Source organism: Seriola dumerili, unplaced genomic scaffold (assembly GCF_002260705.1).
Source record: "Seriola dumerili isolate Sdu_G_001 unplaced genomic scaffold, Sdu_1.0 BDQW01000665.1, whole genome shotgun sequence".
Lineage (NCBI taxonomy): Eukaryota > Metazoa > Chordata > Actinopteri > Carangiformes > Carangidae > Seriola > Seriola dumerili.
Window position 1 is genome coordinate 241,466 of NW_019174920.1, and position 19,448 is coordinate 260,913.

The following is a 19,448-nucleotide window of genomic DNA, read 5'->3' on the forward strand; positions in this document are numbered from 1 at the left end:
GCACTCACAATGTCCTTTTAGAGGTTTTAATCACTGGAAAAGCGGCAAACGACAGCAAAGGTCTTCCTCAGTGAGGAAGACTACCAGTGCATTTTCCGCTTACTGGAAAAGCGTCAAATTGCCGCTTTCCAGTGACTATTAAAACCTCTAAAAGAACATTATGAGTGCTGGCTTTTCTTTTCATTTTTTTTTCATTTCAGAAATCTTTCAACAAGAAGCAGTGAATGTTCATATTGTTCTGATAATTGTACTTACAACATTGAAATTATAAGAAAGGCCAGTGTACATTCTGTTTGTTTTACTGAGAGGGAAAAAACCAAGAGCCTTTTAACTGCCTAAATACACTTATTTCATCTCATTTATTAAGCATTTAAAATGTGTATATTGTTTTACTGATGAGAGGAAGTAAAACAATGAGATAGCCTATTAAGTCTGCCTAAATGCATTTATTTGGTCTCTTAATAAAGTATTTAATGTGTATATATGCACAAATTCACTCCTGACAATTTATGGATAAGACCTATTGTGAATTGGGTCCTGATTGTTTGTAATTTTTAAAAAGTGGGTCCTCAGAGAAAAAGTTGGGGAAACACTGCAGTAATATAAGGACTATTGTTGGCAACAGCTGGAGTTGTTTACCTACCTCCATGTGTGTCTCTCTGCCCAGCTGCATATACTATTAATTAATTTCGCAAAGCAGCACATGAAAACGGAGAGATTACTGTAACAGTGAACAACATTGAGTAATTTATTGCTTTTCATTGTGTTTGTAAAGGTGTTTTGTAGACTAGACTGTAAAAATAAAAAGGAGACAGGGAGAGATCCACGACTTCTTCATAAAGAAGAAGCAGTGTCAGAGTAGTGCAGGTCAGCCTGAGGAACGCAGGGAAGGTCAGGGTCAGCCTGAATGCAGCAGCCAGGCCCCATCACAGGTTCGAGGCCAGACCCATGGACCTCTAGGTGAAAATACAGACCTGAAGAATATGATTTAAAATGGAGTCATATGTATACCACATAGTATGTAATTTGTTGTTCTGCAAGATTTTACATTTGCTCAGTGAATGAAGTGACTAAATATCCTAATTTTATTTAAGCTTACCAAATTAAACTGATGCTATTGTGCACTGTACAGTTTTTAGTAGTATGCCTTTGTTAAACACTTGTACTTTATGCTATATTGTAAAAAGTATCATTTAAATGTAATTTTAGATATAATGAAGTGCCAATCAATACTTTAGATGCACCCAGGGAGGAGACCATGCAGCCTGATGATGCAGAGGACAGCAGCAGCAGCAGCGACAGCGACAGCAGCAGCAGCAGCAGCAGGAACAGGAACATCCCTGCCCACGTTTGCTGCACCCAAAGGTCCCCAAGGTAGAATATTAATGTTATATTAACTTAACCCTCCATGTAGCAATATGTGCATTGCTCTTTTGTATTACTTAACTGCTAGAATACAGTTGTCTCTTGGTGCATTTTGGGTGTAACAGGTAAAGCTTGAACAACTCAGTATGTTATTTCAAACTTGTCATTGTTTAAAGATCCGCTCCAGACATTATTTAAAATACTCTACTTTGAAAAATAATTTGACTGACCTGGTTTTTCTCACAAAAGGTAAATTATCTTGTTAAAATCTTTAAAATTACATCTACTATTTTTAGTTAGTTTTTAATTTCTAAAGGTTTCCTGGTGGACATCAAATGTCTCCTACCTCACTGTTAAGCCCATTCTCAGTGTATGTGCACTGGTGGCTTCAAGTTCCCACATCACTCTTGAATAAGCTGAATAATTTCTCCAAACTATTTGTGATGTCACAAATCATGCTTGAGTCCTACCCCTTACAATCAGATTTTCAGTGAGCACAGAGAAACGTTCTAATTTCTGCAGATGAATGTAAAAACAGTCTTCACGTGTCAGATTCTGCACATACATCATTCTGCACAGTGAAACTCAAACATGCAACTGTAGGAACAAGAAGAAAGATGTTTTTGAGTAGAGGGGGACTTAAACAATTACCTAGTCTTAGACAATTTCACCATTGACCATGAGGATTAGTTTCCACAGACTCATTTTGGAACTTTTTATATTTCCAGATATATCTCAAACAAGAGCTGCGGGCCCCGCACAACCGATGCTGAAAACCTTCCCACGAAGTCGGCACAGACAGGGTCGGATGAGGGCCTTCAACGCCACATGGTACAAAGTGCACACCTGGCTTGAGTATTCACAATGCCAGGATAGTGCACACTGTTTTGCTTGTAGGCATTTTTCGCTCCCCTCTGCGCCTGAAACAGTGTTCTCCTTAGGTACTGGTTTTTCAAACTGGAAAAAGGCCACGTATAAAGATGGAGGATTCCAGATGCATGCCAAGGCAGAGCATCATCTCAATGCCATGGTGGCATGGACAGAGTATAAGAGGGGTGTTGAGAACAATGCATCTTTACTCCAGGCAATGGATAAAGAATACCAAAAAAAGGTGGAAGAAAACAGACAGTATATCAAAACAATTGCTGATGTCCTGCTGTGTACAGCCACCCAAAACATTGCACAGCGTGGCCACCGAGAGTCAGAGTACTCAGGCAACAGAGGGAACTTTTTAGCCATTATGGAACTGATTGCTAAGCATGACCCTTTAGTGAAATGGAAAATGGAGCATAGCAATGCCAAATATACCAGTCACAGCATCCAAAATGAGATTTTGGAGGTGCTGACTGAGATGGTACGGAACGACATTGTTGAAGAGGTAAAACAAAGCCAGGCATTCAGCATCCTAGCTGATGAGACAAAGGATTTAAAAAAAGAAGAGCAAATTTCCTTAGTGCTCAGGTACTATTATGAGGGAACAGTGCATGAAAGTTTCATGCATTTTGAACATGCTGATAAGCTTGATGCTGCTGGGCTAACAGAAAAGATTGTGAATAGCCTCCAAAAATATGGACTGGAATACAGAGAGCAGCTGGTCGGACAAGGTTACGACGGGGCCTCAGTGATGAGCGGCAGACACGGTGTGTCTGCAAGGATACAGTCACAGGCTAAGCACGCTTTTTATGTGCACTGCAATGCACACTGTCTTAATTTGGTAATTGTAGACACAGTGAAAGCAGTGCCAGAGGCATCATGCTTTTTTTCTTTGTTGCAGCACCTATATATATTTCTGTCTGGATTGTACGTACACCAGAAGTGGATGGACATACAGTGCTCAATGTTTGAAGATCAGCCTCGAGAGTTGCCAAAACTCAGTGATGTTAGGTGGGCTAACACATGGGTGGGTTTTATGCTTGTCGAAACCTTATGGACCGGCTTCCAGCTGTTCTCCGTGTTCTCCATGACATTGTCAAGGAGAACAATGGAGACAGGTGTGTAGAGGCGCGCGGCCTGCTTGGGCAGATAGACCTAAACTTCATTGGCCTTCTAGCAACTTTTCGGAGGATGCTTGGAGACACCAAGTTTCTGTCTGATATGCTTCAGTCCTCATCGTTAGACTTAGCCAGAGCAGTTGACCTAATTCACGCACTACAGGACACATTTGTGAGCTACAGAAATGAAGCATTTTTTGAGGAGCTGTGGACAGAAGTCCTGGACATTGCTCAGCAATGCAACATTAGCACCAAGAGCGTTTCCAAAAGGAAGCCAAAGACCAGCACTGCACTTCATGGAGCCATTGTCACATCCACAATTGGTCAGCGAAACACTGATGAAGGCAAGGACTAATTTTGCAAGACAGTTTTCTGTCCCATCTTAGACACTGTGAGTGCAGAGCTAGAGAGGCGTTTTTGCAAAAGCAATTGTGATATCATGAAGGGGATTCAAGCACTCAATCCCAAAAGTGAGTCCTTTTTGAAGGACACACCTGTTCTTTTGTTTGGAACCATTTACAACACAGACCTGGATGATCTTAAGCATGAGCTCCATCAAGCCAAGCGGATCTTGGAGAGGAAGAAGGCGGCTGGAATGAAAAATCTAACCAGTTTGCTTGAGTTCACAGTGTTCCTGGAGGCTGAGGTTTTCTATGAACTGTTCAGATTGTGCAAAATTGCTGTGGCCCTACCTGTAAGCACAGCTGCTTACGAACGCAGCTTTTCTGCATTGAAACTGATCAAAAATCACTTGCCCACCACCATGAACAATGAAAGACTGAGTGATCTCGGGGTGCTAAGTGTGGTGTCCAAGAGAGCCAAGGCCTTTGATATGGATGAGTTAATAAGCCTGTTCAATAGCCGACATGGTAATCGCAAAATCCAGTTGTTTTGAAGTGAAAATTGTTTTATTCTTGCACAATACACTGCATCCACTTAATCTGCTTTCAGCTACCCTTGGTGAGTTAACTAATTGCACATAAGAGCCAGATGTTGATAAGAATATAAACAAAGGTGCATGTCCATCTGAATTGTAATTTTCATTCATTCATTTCTTTTTTTTTTCCCCCTTTTCCCCTTGGGGGGGGCGGGGGGGGGGGGGCTGGAGCCTATCCCAGCATCCTTTCGGGCGAGAGGCGGGGTACACCCTGGACAGGTCGCCAGTCCATCGCAGGGCACACAGACAACATACAGACAAACAACCATTCACTCTCACATTCATACCTATGGTCAATTTGGAGTAACCAATCAGCCTAGTCCCCATTTGCATGTCTTTGGACTGTGGGAGGAAGCCGGAGTACCCGGAGAGAACCCACACAAGCACAGGGAGAACATGCAAACTCCACACAGAAAGACCCCGCGTCCGAGCCGGGACTCGAACCCGGAACCTTCTTGCTGTGAGGAGCCAGCGCTAACCACTGCACCACCATGCCGCCCGAATTGTAATTTTGACAGTGCAAAATTAAAAGGTCGTGCAACTTCCTTACAAGGTGAACGAGTTAATGTAGCCAACAAAAGCAAGATGAAGACATAAATACATTGTGTAACTGTACAATTTTAAGAGAAGTAACTGTTTCCACTTAGTAATCTAAACGTTGAAGTGAAAGGTCAGTTTTCATTTTTGTAGTCGCTTTTGGGTGGCCCCCCCCAGTGTAATTGTTGTTCCCCCTTGTGCCCCCCACCTGAAAATAATCTGGATCCGCCCCTGCTCAGCAGTACCCCAAGCCTCCGCCCGGCCCGTCAGGTGAGTGATGATAAGCTATTCTGGCTCTGTCAGTGGGGAAAGCATCAGGCTGAAGTTCAAAATGTATTTCACATTGAGTCAAGAAGGTCTTACAATCCCCCGACTCATCGGAGAAGCGAGTAGGTTGAGAGAGGAGAGGAGCAGAGCCATTACCGGGCTGGGCTGTAACTGCAGCCCCCAGGGGAGGAAGCGAAAGAGCTGGTCCCAGCACGGCAGAGGGAGATGACTCAGGAGGCTCATCCTGCTGCCTGGATAGTCGTTCCACCTGGGAGCTGAAAGACGCCATCATCTCCTCCTGCTGAGCCTGCAATTCTGATAATTTGCAACAAACAAGATTAATCCTCTCGTCCTGACGGTTAATGTGTTGCGCCGAGAGCAGCACGAATGGCTTCTGGGTCGGCTGGGTTCATTTTTGGCCAGTTTGTACTGTCAAGCTCAGGACACAAAGTTTGAACCCAAAAGCACGACCAGAGAGGAAGTTAACAATAAGGCAGTTTATTGATCTAAATCAATGAATCCTAACAACAGCATTCCAGAAAAACTGGCAAGCCCAAAGGAAACAGGCGAGGAATCCAATGGGGGGGGCCTGGGGACCGTTGTGACAACTCCACCTCGTATGAGAATGTTTGAACAACAAAGATCTCTGGCCATCGGCAAAGACGCTCTGGTGAATCTGTGTTATCAGACAATAACACTGTGTCATTGGTGCTGGTTGAACTCAGATCTAACTCAGCAACTATCTTAGGTTGCCTTGGATGGTAAGTCCTCTATGTTAAATAATTACATAGGGCATTGTCAAGCTCTGGGTCTTGAAACTGAAAGCGAAACTCATAGGCCAGGTTCAGCTTATTTTTCACCACAAATATGAGGGCATTTACAGTCTCTGGACGAGAGCCTCTCATCGTTGACATCATCAAGGACGACCCTTAGTTTCAGAACATCAGTCGCTTCCATTTACACTATGTTAGGGAAACCTGTAACATAAAAGACAAAGCTACTCCAGGTGATGGCTCTGTTTTTCACTGATGCACACAAAGCACATGCACCTATAACACCTGGGTCATAGCAGAAAATGGACATTACCTTTAAATATATTGTCCAGTGTGCCCAGGGTGGTGATCACTAGTGTTCATAGAAAGCTCCAGACCAATCTTTAGCCTCCCTCAGGTCACCGGGAAAAAGGCTGAGGATGGCTCATTGGTGTGGTGCTGCTCTTTTACTTAGACACTGGAATGAAATGTTTAGTTATGAGAATTAGCTTACTTGAAACTTTGTAAGCAAACTGTGGCATTTGGTCAGTTAGTTGACACACATATTTCACCGTATGACGCTTGCTTTTATGATCTCTTAGCTCATACGACCGCAAATGCTCAACATACCGGATCTCATAGTCATTTGTTTTAAACTTGCAAGTCCTAAATGGACATGGCACCATTTCTTTCCATCTTAAATGCCCCCTTAGATGAACATACATGTCCCTCTCAACAAATGGCTGCTTAAAATCACACAAAGGGCAATGACATGCCCGATTAATAGTCAAATCATGACTGTCTCCACCTACCACTCTTTTCTCAGAATGTATTCTCAACAAATTTACCTTTAGTGAATTAAAATGTGCACATGCAGTTGTTATACAGGCAAGGTAAAGGTGAAACTGTGGAATACTGGCCATGGTACAGCCTGCAATGTCTCAATAACTATTTTTAAGGCACTAGAAAAACCACACAATTTACATTTCCACATGATTTAATTAAAACAACAATAAAACAATGAAGGTTTCTCAAAATCTAGGCAGTAAACTTGCTTTTTGGTTTCTGTCCAAGGCTTGAATTTACTATCACTTTCCCCCCGACCGAATGAAGAGAGGTTTTTCTTAATAATCCCGCAGAGTGACCGTGACTGAAAGCGCCAAGTTCAGTTCAGGCTAACTTACTATAGCTAGCGTTATCTTACATATTTTCTTGTGCATTCTCTCTTTAAATGGTGTTTAGTCGGGTTGCTGCCTCATTGTGTGCTTTCAAATTATTTTAACATCAGTTAACTTACCTTAACATTAGTTACACACTAAAAACTCCTGGGTTATTTCTTCAACCCATATCCTGAGTTATTTGTGTTGGGTTAAAATTATGAGTTATTTTTTCAGAGAATAACCAATTTTCTGGGTTATAGGGCTAATATGTAACCCAATTCGTGGGTTGTTTGGTTATTTTACCATTGCTGGGTTATTTTTCAAAGAATAACCCATGTTCTGGGTTATAGAGTCAGTCAGCCAGAAGAAAGAAGAAACGCCTCTTGCCCGCTCTCCCCAACTTCATATCGTGCATTTAAGGAAAACAAGTCTTAAGTTTGAGTATTTTGAATGAAGTTTTTTCACAGTGTTCACAGTTTTTTCACAGTGTAACGTAAACTTTTCTGTGTCCATGTCCCTGTTGCTAGTTTAGCACACTTAGCATGTGGGCTCAAAACATTGTTAGCATGTGGGCTCACAATTTACTAGACTGTTGACTACAACGAGTTCGGGTATAGCAAGTATACGTTCATGTTTTCTGAGAATTGCAAACCTTTTGCTGAAAAATTACCACGGTTTAGTTTAGTTGCTCGTGGAGACTAGCGCTAGCCGTAGCCTAATCTCAACGTAGCAACTAGCAGTGGTAATTATAGGCTAAAGTCGGCATGTAGCTGCGGCTCTCACGACAATATCTAACACAACTAGTCTAAATTATATTTTAAATAAGCCGTGCTGTACTTCTACTAAGTCTCATTGTTATAATACCGGTAAAAAAAAAAAAGAATAGTGCAACTAGTGGTGACTTCGTGCCGCCTTAGCAGCGGCTACAGAGCGATTAGGTAACACAAAAGTTGGTATGTTTAACGTTACCAATTGCTCTGTGCTTATCGTAATATACAGTGCTGTACTTGCTGAAGTAGGTAGTGAGAGACCACCTGTACATTGCTATGTTTTCTCCAGGTCACTTTGAACAGACAACTTCGTCGTGGATAAGTTGACTGAGTGGCAGCTGTCTGGGCTGATAGAGAATTTTAGAGGTGAGTGTTTTTACACCTTCGACAGTGGGGTAACTAAGCATATCTATACCCTTAAAGTTAAAAGATAATGCAATTGTGCCTTGTCTTTAAACTGTTAATATTGGGCCAGATATTCCCCTTGCATTAATGTCATTACTTGTCAATGAAAGAAAAGCTGCTGCTGCAAAAACAAAAAACTATATTAGTAAACTAGCTAATTGGGTCACATTTCATTCATTTCTTATTTGAGGAGAACAATGCATATTAATGAACAATTGGTGACGCATACATGACGTCATGTAAATATGCCGGATTTAGCTCAAAGCTAATTTCCATCCATAGTCCTCACATGAAAAGACAGGCAGACATACCATAAAAGAACAATCAAATGACATTAAAAAAAATATTCCCTTAAAAGTGATTATTTGTTAGCTGAGTGTTTGGTGAGTGGTTCACAATTGTCTGGACTTATTAACAATACTCATGTGTACATGTATCATTTTATGTTACTTTTCTTTTAACCCTTGTTTCTCTTAATTGTTTCTCATCTGTACTTGTTGTGTGTTATCTCGACTGCAAACTTTGCAAAAGATTCAAATTTTCCCTCTTGAATAAGGAATGTTCTTTTTTTTTTTTTTCAGGAAATATGGTACACAAAAGCCAGGAAGTTAATGAGGGACGGAGGAAGAGTGATCTACTACCCAGCCACAGGCTTCCTTGAAGAAAGGCTGCGGAACATTAGGAAGAGGTCAAAGTGTGGTTCCACCCAACAAATGCCTGAAGCCAGCCATTCACAAAGGGGATACATACCAGGTGACACTGACTGCCAAAAGTATTTTATTTACATTGTCAATAACAGAAAATGTATGGTGTTGTAGGAGTGAAAAGATCAGATTTGTATGTTTGTCTTTGTTGTTTATTGAATTTGGCAGATGAAGAAAAAGTGAAAAAAAAAACAGGCACTCCCCCTTTACGGTTATTGAAAAAACTTTCATAAAGGAAAAAAAAACTTGTGTACTTATTTGTAATATCTGTGTTTCTCCGGAGAATCTACTGTTACAGAGGAAAGGGCCCTCCAACTGAAGGAATGGCTCAAACACAATTCAGAGCCTTTCACCCAAGTGCAGTCCTACATGAGGGTTACGGTGTTATGCAGAGCCAACTGGATCCGGGCTAATAGCTCCAAGGACATACTGGAAATCCTCACAGAATACCCTCATCTCACCAGTCCAGGCATGGTTCCACTGGAACATATTTCATATAGTAGCAAAACCTTATTTATATTTTGTATCAAAGGAGTGGATGTTACATTTGAAAAAATTGTTTCCTGTTTTCTTTTTTTTTTTAAGATTGCGCAGGACTTCCAGGTGCTTCATGGTGAGGCTGCGCCTAAATTATTTGAGACCTGGCTCCATGAATACACTGAAAAGGTCCTGTACTTGGCCGAGCAGGACGATAAACTTCCTTCACTCGATGTGGAGGACATGACACTGGGTAAGTTAAAACTAACTTTTTGTGTTCTATGACAAAGGTTCTGGGATTCCTCAAATGCTGATATCTGTTCATTTACATATTTCTTTACAGTAATTTTATTTTGCACACCATACTGATATCTCGAATATTGTTAACCTACAGATGCCAAGGGGGAACTAGCTCTTAAACTATGATGTTGAGTTTTATGACTCAGTGGTTCTCATCCCACATTTTCTTGATGTACACATTCATGACCCACTCAAAATCGACACACAAATTAAGAACTACAGCTCATTTGGCTTTCTTGTACTGTTAGTATCAGTATTATAACACAAACTGGTAGTCTGTTATCTTGCTTACTATTCACCTTCAACACGATATTAACTTTCTTTTTTCTATCTGTCTCTGTCTGTTTTAGGTGGGAACAAACATGGTGGAATACCTCCAGCAGTCAAAGCCATACCCTTCTGTCCTGGTGCTGGGAGATCCTCAGCAATGTGCCTCTCAGGCGTTTGTCATATTAGCAGGTCAGGCACTCCCTCAGAGCACACTGCTTGGGGCAGTTGATGTGTGTTTCAAGGCATTTTATGTTCTTGACATCAACTACCCCAAGCAGTGTGCTGCCGCATGGGAATTTCTCCAGCAAGTTGTGTTTCAGATTGAGGGACCTGAATCCAAACAAGTTAAATTTCTTAAGACTGCCTTGCTTAATTGCAGAACTGTTAGTGTAAACCAACAGTAAATGACACAAGCAATGTTTTAAGACTTTAGGCATTAAGTCCAGTCCAGTTATCAAATGTTTGAGATTTGTTTATTTTTCTAAAATGCCCATTTTACTGGATGTTGTGCTGCATATGCCTATCCCTTGATGAATGACCAATTTCCAGTCAGGTGACTAACACATGACTGAGAGTTATTTATTTTTCTAAATTTACTGAATGTTGCTGTTTGACAAACATTTGGAAAATAAATATGTATTATTCCATAAGGTCCAACTGTTTTGTTTTGATGTTTAATATAGATTTTAATTTGTAGATTTTTAATGCAATAGGTATAAGTAACTGTGTGTATAATGTAAAACAATGTTTTATTTTATGAAATAAGGCATATTTGCATAGTAACCCGAAGTAACCCAAGCTAAGTTATTTTTGACCCAACTGCTGGGTTAAAAAGGGACCAACTAATTTCTGGGTTACTTCAACCCAGAAAATTGGGTTATTTTTTTAACCCAAATTTTGGGTTGAATACTCGACCCATAAGTTGGGTTATATTGACTACAATGTTGGGTTATTTTAACCCAGAAGTTGGGTCAAATATTCAACCCAAAAGTTGGGTCAAAAACAACAACCCAATTTTCTGGGTTGAAATAACCCAGAAATTAGTTGGTCCCTTTTTAACCCAGCAGTTAGGTCAAAAATAACCCATAATGGGTTATTTTTGACCCAAGAGTTTTTAGTGTGTAGCTAACTGAAAGAAAAAAGCACACTAGCTAAGTGGCTCTTGAAGGGCATGAGCATATTAGCTAGCGAGCTAATGTAACCCGTCTTTGGTGTGTCTTCTCGGTAAATAATCACTTGAAGCTGCTGGTCGTGGTAACAGCCAGTTTATTGTCTGCATGTATGACAGGAAGGGCAATGGTAAGTAACGCTTTTCTCCTCTCTCATGGGCACATCAGTCTCTCTTGTTCAATCCTCATTTTCATTCACATCACAAATAAGATGGAACTGTGATACAAATAAAATAAAATACTTTTAGGGTGATCGTATAGTAGATTTTTATACTGTAATGTCTGTGAATAAAATAAAAAGTGAATGTGCAATATATGAAATGTAAATGTAACCACAATTCAAAAAATCGAACCTCAAAATAAAATACATGCTATACATCTTTTAGCTATTACCTTTTTACATTTTTTTTATATTCAACATACCAGTAGCTAGCATGAAATAAACACGAAATAATTTTTAACCAACATAACGACACACATCTGCTGTCTTTTAACATTCTCACACATACCTGCATGTATGACAGGAAGGGCAATGGTAAGTAACACTTTTCTCCTCTCATGGGCACATCAGTCTCTACAGAAGAAAACAGCATCGTGTCAAGCTAATACTGCTAGCTCCATGCTACTCGATTCTCTCAGCGACAATACACAACAAACACAGCGGAAGTTGCGGAGAGCATGGAAAAATCAATAATAAACATAAAGCAAATCAATACACAGTATTATCTTAATTTTACAGGACTCCAACAACTGTAAACAAAGTTTTGTTTTCTTTTTTCCCACGAGACTGTGAGACACGTTACCTCTTGTTCAATCCTCATTTTCACTGAGGATTACCCACAATCCCTTTTTCCATACCCTTTTCAGCGACACACTCAATAGACAACAGAGGGCGCTTATCCCACATTTAGCTGGATTTACTCAGCTTCTTCTAGCTATGTTACACTAACAGAGTTACATTTTTAACATAAAACTTTCACAAACTAATGTTACTCAGCAGCCAACTTGACAGCGACTGTCAAGTAACTTAACGTTATGAAACGTTTCTTTCTGAACCACTTAAGCAGGAATTGGGCTGCTTGCATGCTCTGCCTAAAGTTTGCACAGCTCAGTAAGCTAACACGTTTCGGCATTCACACAATGTACTTTTACAATTCAAAACGGCATGACAAACAGTAACACATGCTGTGCAAAGCACCAATACAAAAAAAAACTTACCTCGTGTGGAAGACAAAACCCTATCTGTGTCCTGAGTCGCAAAATCAATTCTTTCATCTACAAACACACCAGAGTGCAGCAGATCCTCCAGAGCTTCTCCGTTATTGCAGCGCTGAGTGCAAACTGGTCCGAACTCCTCTCTCTCTCTCAGTGAGACCAAAGTGAACGGCAGCTTCATTGTTTACATTCTGGGCAGGATGCAACGAACTGGGTTTGCCAAACACAAATGAAGAGTGAATAAAGTTTAGGTCGGAAACTAACTTTTTTTGATTAATTGTTTAGTGATATCATCAGATGCCTTGTTTTTCCTACCAACAGTCCAAAACCCAAAATATTAAATTTACAATAAAATTTAAATTTTGAACTTTAAATTTACTTATTTACTTTACTTATTTGAAAATGTACTTATATGATTATTCAATTATTAAAATTGTGACTGATGTTGGAATATTTCAGGCTATTAAACCTAAAACTGTTTAATGATTTATACTAGTGGATATTTAGGTGCTAAGGGTGAGTTGTGGTTTAAACATCTGCCTCAAGGAAACTATTTACAACCACTGACAAGGACCACTCTATGGGCATGTGTTGGGGGCAGCCGGAGGTAACAGAGGTAGAGAAGTGGTAATTTATGTGTAAACACTAACTGTCTTCTTTTTGGCGCGCTGAGTTTTAGGTTTCACTTAGGGTCGGAGTCAGATGGGAAGGAGGAAGCCAGCAGAGCCAATCAGAAGACGACAAAACACCCATGCACATTTCTTTGTTTGTATCTGTATAAATACACTGGATCAGGGAAAGTTAGGTTATCAGACTGTGGACTGACCAACACTTGTTATTGGTTAGGGAAATACACATCTGATCCAGAATTTGTTCATGGTTTGTATTTGTTCATTGCTTGTTGAAAAGATTTACTAAACAAATTTAACTAAATTCTTTGGTGTGGACATTTACTGGTCTTTTGAGTATTTTGAACACTGCACACACCCCGTGGGGGGGTGAGAGTTTTTTCCTCCAAATAGCAAAAAACTCCTTCACTGATACAGTTTTTGTCAATGACTAATTGTAATACTTGTTTTTTTATGTGACTAACATCAAATCTCACACATTGGGAGATCATTTCAAGAACGATCAAGAATTATTTGAATGCAAAAAATTGAAGAATCCTAAGCCATACTCAGCATTATAGCAACTCATCAGCGGGGCTTACATTTTTGTAATGATATAAAGTCAACTTAAAGAAAATGAGTCAATGGAACAAACTGGAATTATATCACGATACTTAAAATGCTCCAAAAATGTAAGTGAACTCAAAACAACTGAGTTATTACTTCAACAATTAATTTTTGAGTTAGGTTAAATTCATGGGAATGAGTGACTCCAACTTTTTTCCAAGATTAAGTTATGTTAACTTACTTTTTTTATTAAGATGTACTGTTAGGTTTTACAGTGCACCTGATGAAACACATCTCGATCTGGCCTTGTTCCCGTCTGCCTGATCCACTCCTTCCTGGTAGCATGAACATAGGCTTGGGGGCTCTCATCATCTTTGATAGGTGCTGTGGTAATACTGCCAGGCTGAATTCTGTCAGGATAGCGCCCCCTCAGCACAGTCCACAGCATATTACGATATCTATTAAGATATCAGCACCATTCCCCTGGGTGTTGACATACTGATCAAGTCCTGCAGTGTGCAGAATCTCTTCCATTTCATGCTTTCCAGAAATAGCTTTGAGATCAAGCATTCCCAGAATTGTAGCAATTGTCTCCTCCTCAAAGGCTGTTATCCACTTTCCAGCCCCCTGATGTATAAACGGCAGACACTGTATTAAGCCATCTAAGTCCATTGTAGGCCAGGGGGCATACTGCAGATTCCGGCCTTTGGCAAGCAAGGGGTACATTTCAGTCAAGTCCTCAAGCACAGATGATGTAAAAAGACCACCACTCAAGGTTAAGGTGGGCACTCCATTCACCATTCCTTTCTCCTTTTCTTTCCTGAAGGCAATTGATAGTATATGCAGCATAGGGGACCAGTAGTCCAGTAAACTGGTCAGACAAACTGATGAGCTCCTCGAGATCTTCTTCTTGACCCTTTGTCCACAAGCCTCCTCAGTGGATTTTTCTGGAGGCTCCTCTTCAGCTTCACTTGTTTTATCCTCTTCGTGCCATTTCTCATCCCATTGATTACACTCTGCTTCACTTTTCCTGATTTTCTTGTAAAACCCAGACGCATGCCTCCCCTTCTTCAGAGGTTTTGGCCATGTGACCGGGATCTCCTACTCCTCCCCAGCTCGAGCTTGAGCAAGCCTTGTCAGCTCCGCTGATGGGTAAAGTTAGTTTCCTCACTGGCATTTGGCTGGCATATGGAGGAGGAGGTGTTGGGTGGGGACCAGCTCATCCTCTCATGGTCACCGCAGCTTTCACATGCTTCTTCATGGCTTCCCCCAGCCATTTGCCCTGCTCCTGAAACAAGGCCAGCACTGCTAACTCTCTTTTTCTCTTCTGCAACAGCTTTGCTGTCTTATCTCTAACTTCAAAGGTCCTAATCAACATCTCCATTTCATTACATTGGTCTACATCAAACCTGCCGTCCAAAGGCCACAGTGATGGATTGTATTTAGTTAGCTTATTTCACTTATGTGAATATTGTTTGATTTCAGGTGCCAATATTGGATGTTTGTTACTTACAACACAAACCTAAATGTCCACCAGCCATGAGATGTTGTTAGGAACCAACCCTCTGGTTCTCTAGGAGACATGGCCAACTGCTAGCACGTTGTTGTTGCCGCTGATGGCTTAAAGCCTGTTCACCTTAGTCTGATTCTCTGTCTGTCCTAGATAACCTGTTCATGTGGAGGAGGAAAACCATGAATGAAGTAATTAATATGTTGTGAGATGAAAGAGTAAAATGTAAAGAATATGATCACACTTTCCTAATAAAGTGCTCAGTGAGTGTATGTGACTGTCCAAATGATTGACAGTTGTGAATGTGGCTTTAGTCAGACTAAAGCCTGATCACATTAAACTGAACAACTACTGTGGATGTTGTCCCTTCACTTCCATTTAAAACAGGGACATTTACAGTGACCAGTGATTCTGTCAATGAACATGACAACAGTGTTTTAACACAGACCTAAAGTATTATTCCTGCTGCTATTCACTGACATGTTGCGAACTAATAAAGACACAACACATATCATAACAGCCGGAGTACATGAGCTTCACTTCACCGAACACTGTGTACATGTGCACGCTCTTATCATATGATAAAATTAGCCTCATCTTATTAGCAGTTAGCATGGCCCAGCTGAATCCCTGCTGTGAAAACCTCAGACTTCTCCTCAGTGTAACAGTAACCTCATAACTATTCTCACTGAACTGATGTGTCAAGAAAACATTCTTATTATGTATACATATAATGTATACATAACATCTCAAACATTTGTCATATATCTATGTTTTTCCATAAAGACCTGTGTTAAACTATGTGCAGTAGTGACTGTGATAAAGTGAACTCCTCGTTCTGCTTCCTGGAGGAGGAACAATGTGGGCATGTGTGTGACCTGATTAACATGTAACTGGAGCTATGACATCATTCAGCCTGAAGCAGCAGGTGTGAGGAGAATGGAACAGTCTCTGTCCGTGCTCATAGTTCTGGTCCTGGTGTGGTCCTGCAGAGGCTGGGAGGCTCCAGACTTCTGTCATCAGCAACAATGTCCTCAGTACCAGGTGGTTGGTTCACATCAGGTACGTTTCAGAGCCATCCACACTCTGGTCAGTGGTCTGCTCCTGTTCTATATGGAGAGACAGCTCTGTGGTTCTGCTTTGTACAGGGTTTTGAGGAGCGTCTGTATGTTGCCACTGACTGGATCACCACCAAGGTAGACAGCCCTGAGGACAGTGACGTGATGGCTGCTTACTCCAGACTGAAGCATTACTGCCAGAGACAGAAGGAAGCAGGTACGTCAGGGTCCAGAACCAGTTTCACTTTGCAGTGGTTTGGTGATGCTAATAGGTAATGTGAACATATAACTCATGTTAAATAAGTAAAACTGGGATAATAACACTGTTCTTGTCCCTGTGTCTCCACTGAAGCAAATCAATCAAGACTTGATTAAATGGAGACATACAGAAAATTATTAATTAACAATCCACACAAATAAAGTACTGTTGTAGTACACCAATTTACACACAAATAGGTGTGAGAAGCTCAAAACTACACTTTATTTCAGTGTCAGGTAGTATTACAGTTGTGTTGTGTCAGAGAAATCTCTGAATTAGTTCAACTTTTACTACTAAGAAATGTGCTGAAAGTTCTTCAGGTTTAGAAGTTTAAAGCTTTGAATTCATCAAATCTTTAAAAAGGTTTTGTCCCCAGGAAATCTGAAAAACATAAAGTATAGTCTGACTTCAATTCAAAGAAATCTTTGAATGTGCACAACTTTTGAGAAACTCTTTAATTTCTTACAGGTTTTGTAACAGTTGCAAGACAAACTACTGTGTGGTTTTCTGAAAACATCTTTAGTCTTCTTTTAGTGTTGTATAGTTGTGTACAGCTCCTCAGCACTGTGTTGTTTCATGTTGGTCTCTCTCAGGTAATGAGATCCCCACTAACACCTGGCCGGCACTGATCACTGTCTCAGAGGGTGAGAACGGTCCTGATCTGTCAATGTCCTGGTTTGTTCCGCCGGGTACGACAAAGCCTGAAAACACTGATCCATCAGTCACAGTGCAGAGTAGACCTGAGGCCACCGTCTACGTCAGGTGACCAGTGGCTACAATTATCTCTCAGATCAATGTCTCTATGTTTTTGATAAAATCTACCCATGAAGAAAATGCATAAGTGAGGTGAGGTGAGGTGGGGGTGGGGGAGTCAGCCCCAGGAGGGGGATTACAGATTGTATGAAACTAACCAGCCACCAGACACCAGCCACTGGTTAGACATATCTACCAGAATGTCCTGTAACATCGGAAACATAGAGACAGAGGGAGTGGACACACCAGCTCAGATCTCTCAGTGAATAATGGTTTTGATGTCATCTGACACTAACTGTGGTTCTACTGTTATTATGTCATTGTTTCCTTGTCATATTAAAGGATATTTGCAGGAACACCAAGTATCAGCAGCGGTGAAACCAACGCGAAGATGCTCCAAGAAGCTTTGGACAAAGCTGGGAAAACCTTTGATCCCCACACTTATACTGGAGCTGGCTATGACTCCTATTTATCTATTACTCACCACAATGAGATCTGGATCTACCCTGCCTGACGACAGCACACATCATCACCTGAACCAGTTCATCATATGATCACTGTTTTTTTCTGTATCCTCTGAAGCAAGTTCCACTGTTTTATTAGAAAGTTTGAATTAGTTCAACTTTTACTTCTAAGAAATGTGAGAAGTTCTACATGTGTAGATATTTGAAGCTTTGTATTCAACAAATCTTTAAAATGAAAAATAAGCTTGAATTTCTATAAAATCTCACTTTAAGAAGAGTGTGTCACTGTGTTTTCTCTGAATCCTGTTTTGTTAGAAAGTTAAATGTAGCTGGCAAACTCTGTATTCTACGGCAGTGTTGGTGAAATGAAGGCTGGGACATCACTGTCACTGATGTGTGGCCAGCAGTCAGACATGGTTGGATTCCACTGTTGTGTGATAGAAACCGGTTGCAGGAATGTTGTGGTTTTTACCAGCAGATACTTTTTACTTTGGCGATGATTCAATGTCTCACAAAAATGTGACGACTGTTTTCTTGACTGGTTAGACTGGTTTGTGCAAAAGAATTCAGCAGTCTCACAGCGAGCATGTTTCAGTTGTTCTGTTTACATAGCTACAACTATGCACCTGATACATGGCTGTATTGCTGTGCAGCTGCCACACTGTCATTATTGGTGTCCTAACATACTATTTCAGAGGGAAGTTCATCTCAGAAATCTTATTTGTGAATTTTTATTTCAGTTACTGGATCTTATTGTGAGAATATAAAGTTATAGACATATATGTAAAAGTGATGAGCCAAACACTGATCTCTAGGTTAAAGGTTAGATCTCTAGGTCACTGTATCACAGTGTAAAGAAACCTTCAGTCTGTACATAAGATGCATCAATCAAGAGCAGAGTCTCAACAAGAGTCATTTATTTAGTTTAGGTTTAAACTTAACTTTTTGTGTGGACAACAGGAGGGAGCAGTTTTTGTTTCTTTTTTTTTGCCACAAAGGACCTTTATGTTTATTAGAAAATTGAACACAAAAAACTTTTCCAGATGAAGAAAAATAGATTGTAGTGCAGCCAGGCTCAGTTGGCATGTGATGTCGGATATTTAACACCAGATGGTGCTGTAGACCTGACTGAAGCTGAATGACATTTATTCAGCCATGAATAATAACTTGTTTGAAAATGTATGAAGCTTTACAGATCAACAGTCTCATTAGTTTTACAGACACTGATCTACAACTGATTACCAGCTGTTTACCAGCAAACATTTTACTCTGGTGATGATACTTGTTGTCTGATAATGCTCCAAACAGATCTGCTGTAAATTTAAAAATTCACACGTCTTCAGCTCAGATAATAAAGACTTTATCTTGTTTGACTGTGTGGTTAAAGCCATGTTGAACAGTTCAGGTTGGCCCTCCATCTTCCTGACTGAACAAAGATTTCTCTCACAAAAATGTGACGACTGTGTTCTTCACAGGTTAGACTGGTTTATGCAAAAGCATTCAGCAGTCTCACAGCGAGCATGTTTCAGCTGTAAGCCATCATACAGATCATACATCATACAGATACATACAGATACAGACATACCGATACAGATACAGACAGATACATATGCACACAGATATAGACATTGAGGTACATACAGATACAGGTACAGATAAAGATACATACTGATGCAGACACAGATACATGCAGATACAGATATACATATACATATACATAGACAAACATACAGATACATATAGATACATATACATACAGATACAGACTTACAGATACACAGAGATACATGCAGATATATACAGATACATATAACTACAGATTCATACAGATAAAGAAACATACATATACATAGAAATACAGATACATAGAAATACACTACTCAAAAAAAATTAAAGGAACACTTGAATCA

At 40.3% G+C, this 19,448-nt stretch overlaps 1 protein-coding gene across 1 annotated transcript; it reads left to right on the top strand.

Annotated features, from left to right (window-relative positions):
* Positions 1 to 15,924: 15,924 nt before the first annotated feature.
* Positions 15,925 to 17,813, top strand: LOC111236405 (heme-binding protein 2-like). The gene is made up of 4 exons (XM_022765116.1): positions 15,925 to 16,066; positions 16,153 to 16,279; positions 16,915 to 17,083; positions 17,417 to 17,813. Exons 1-4 carry the CDS (start codon positions 15,944 to 15,946, stop codon positions 17,586 to 17,588), a joined length of 591 nt encoding a protein of 196 aa, XP_022620837.1. The 5' UTR covers positions 15,925 to 15,943; the 3' UTR covers positions 17,589 to 17,813.
* Positions 17,814 to 19,448: the final 1,635 nt, after the last annotated feature.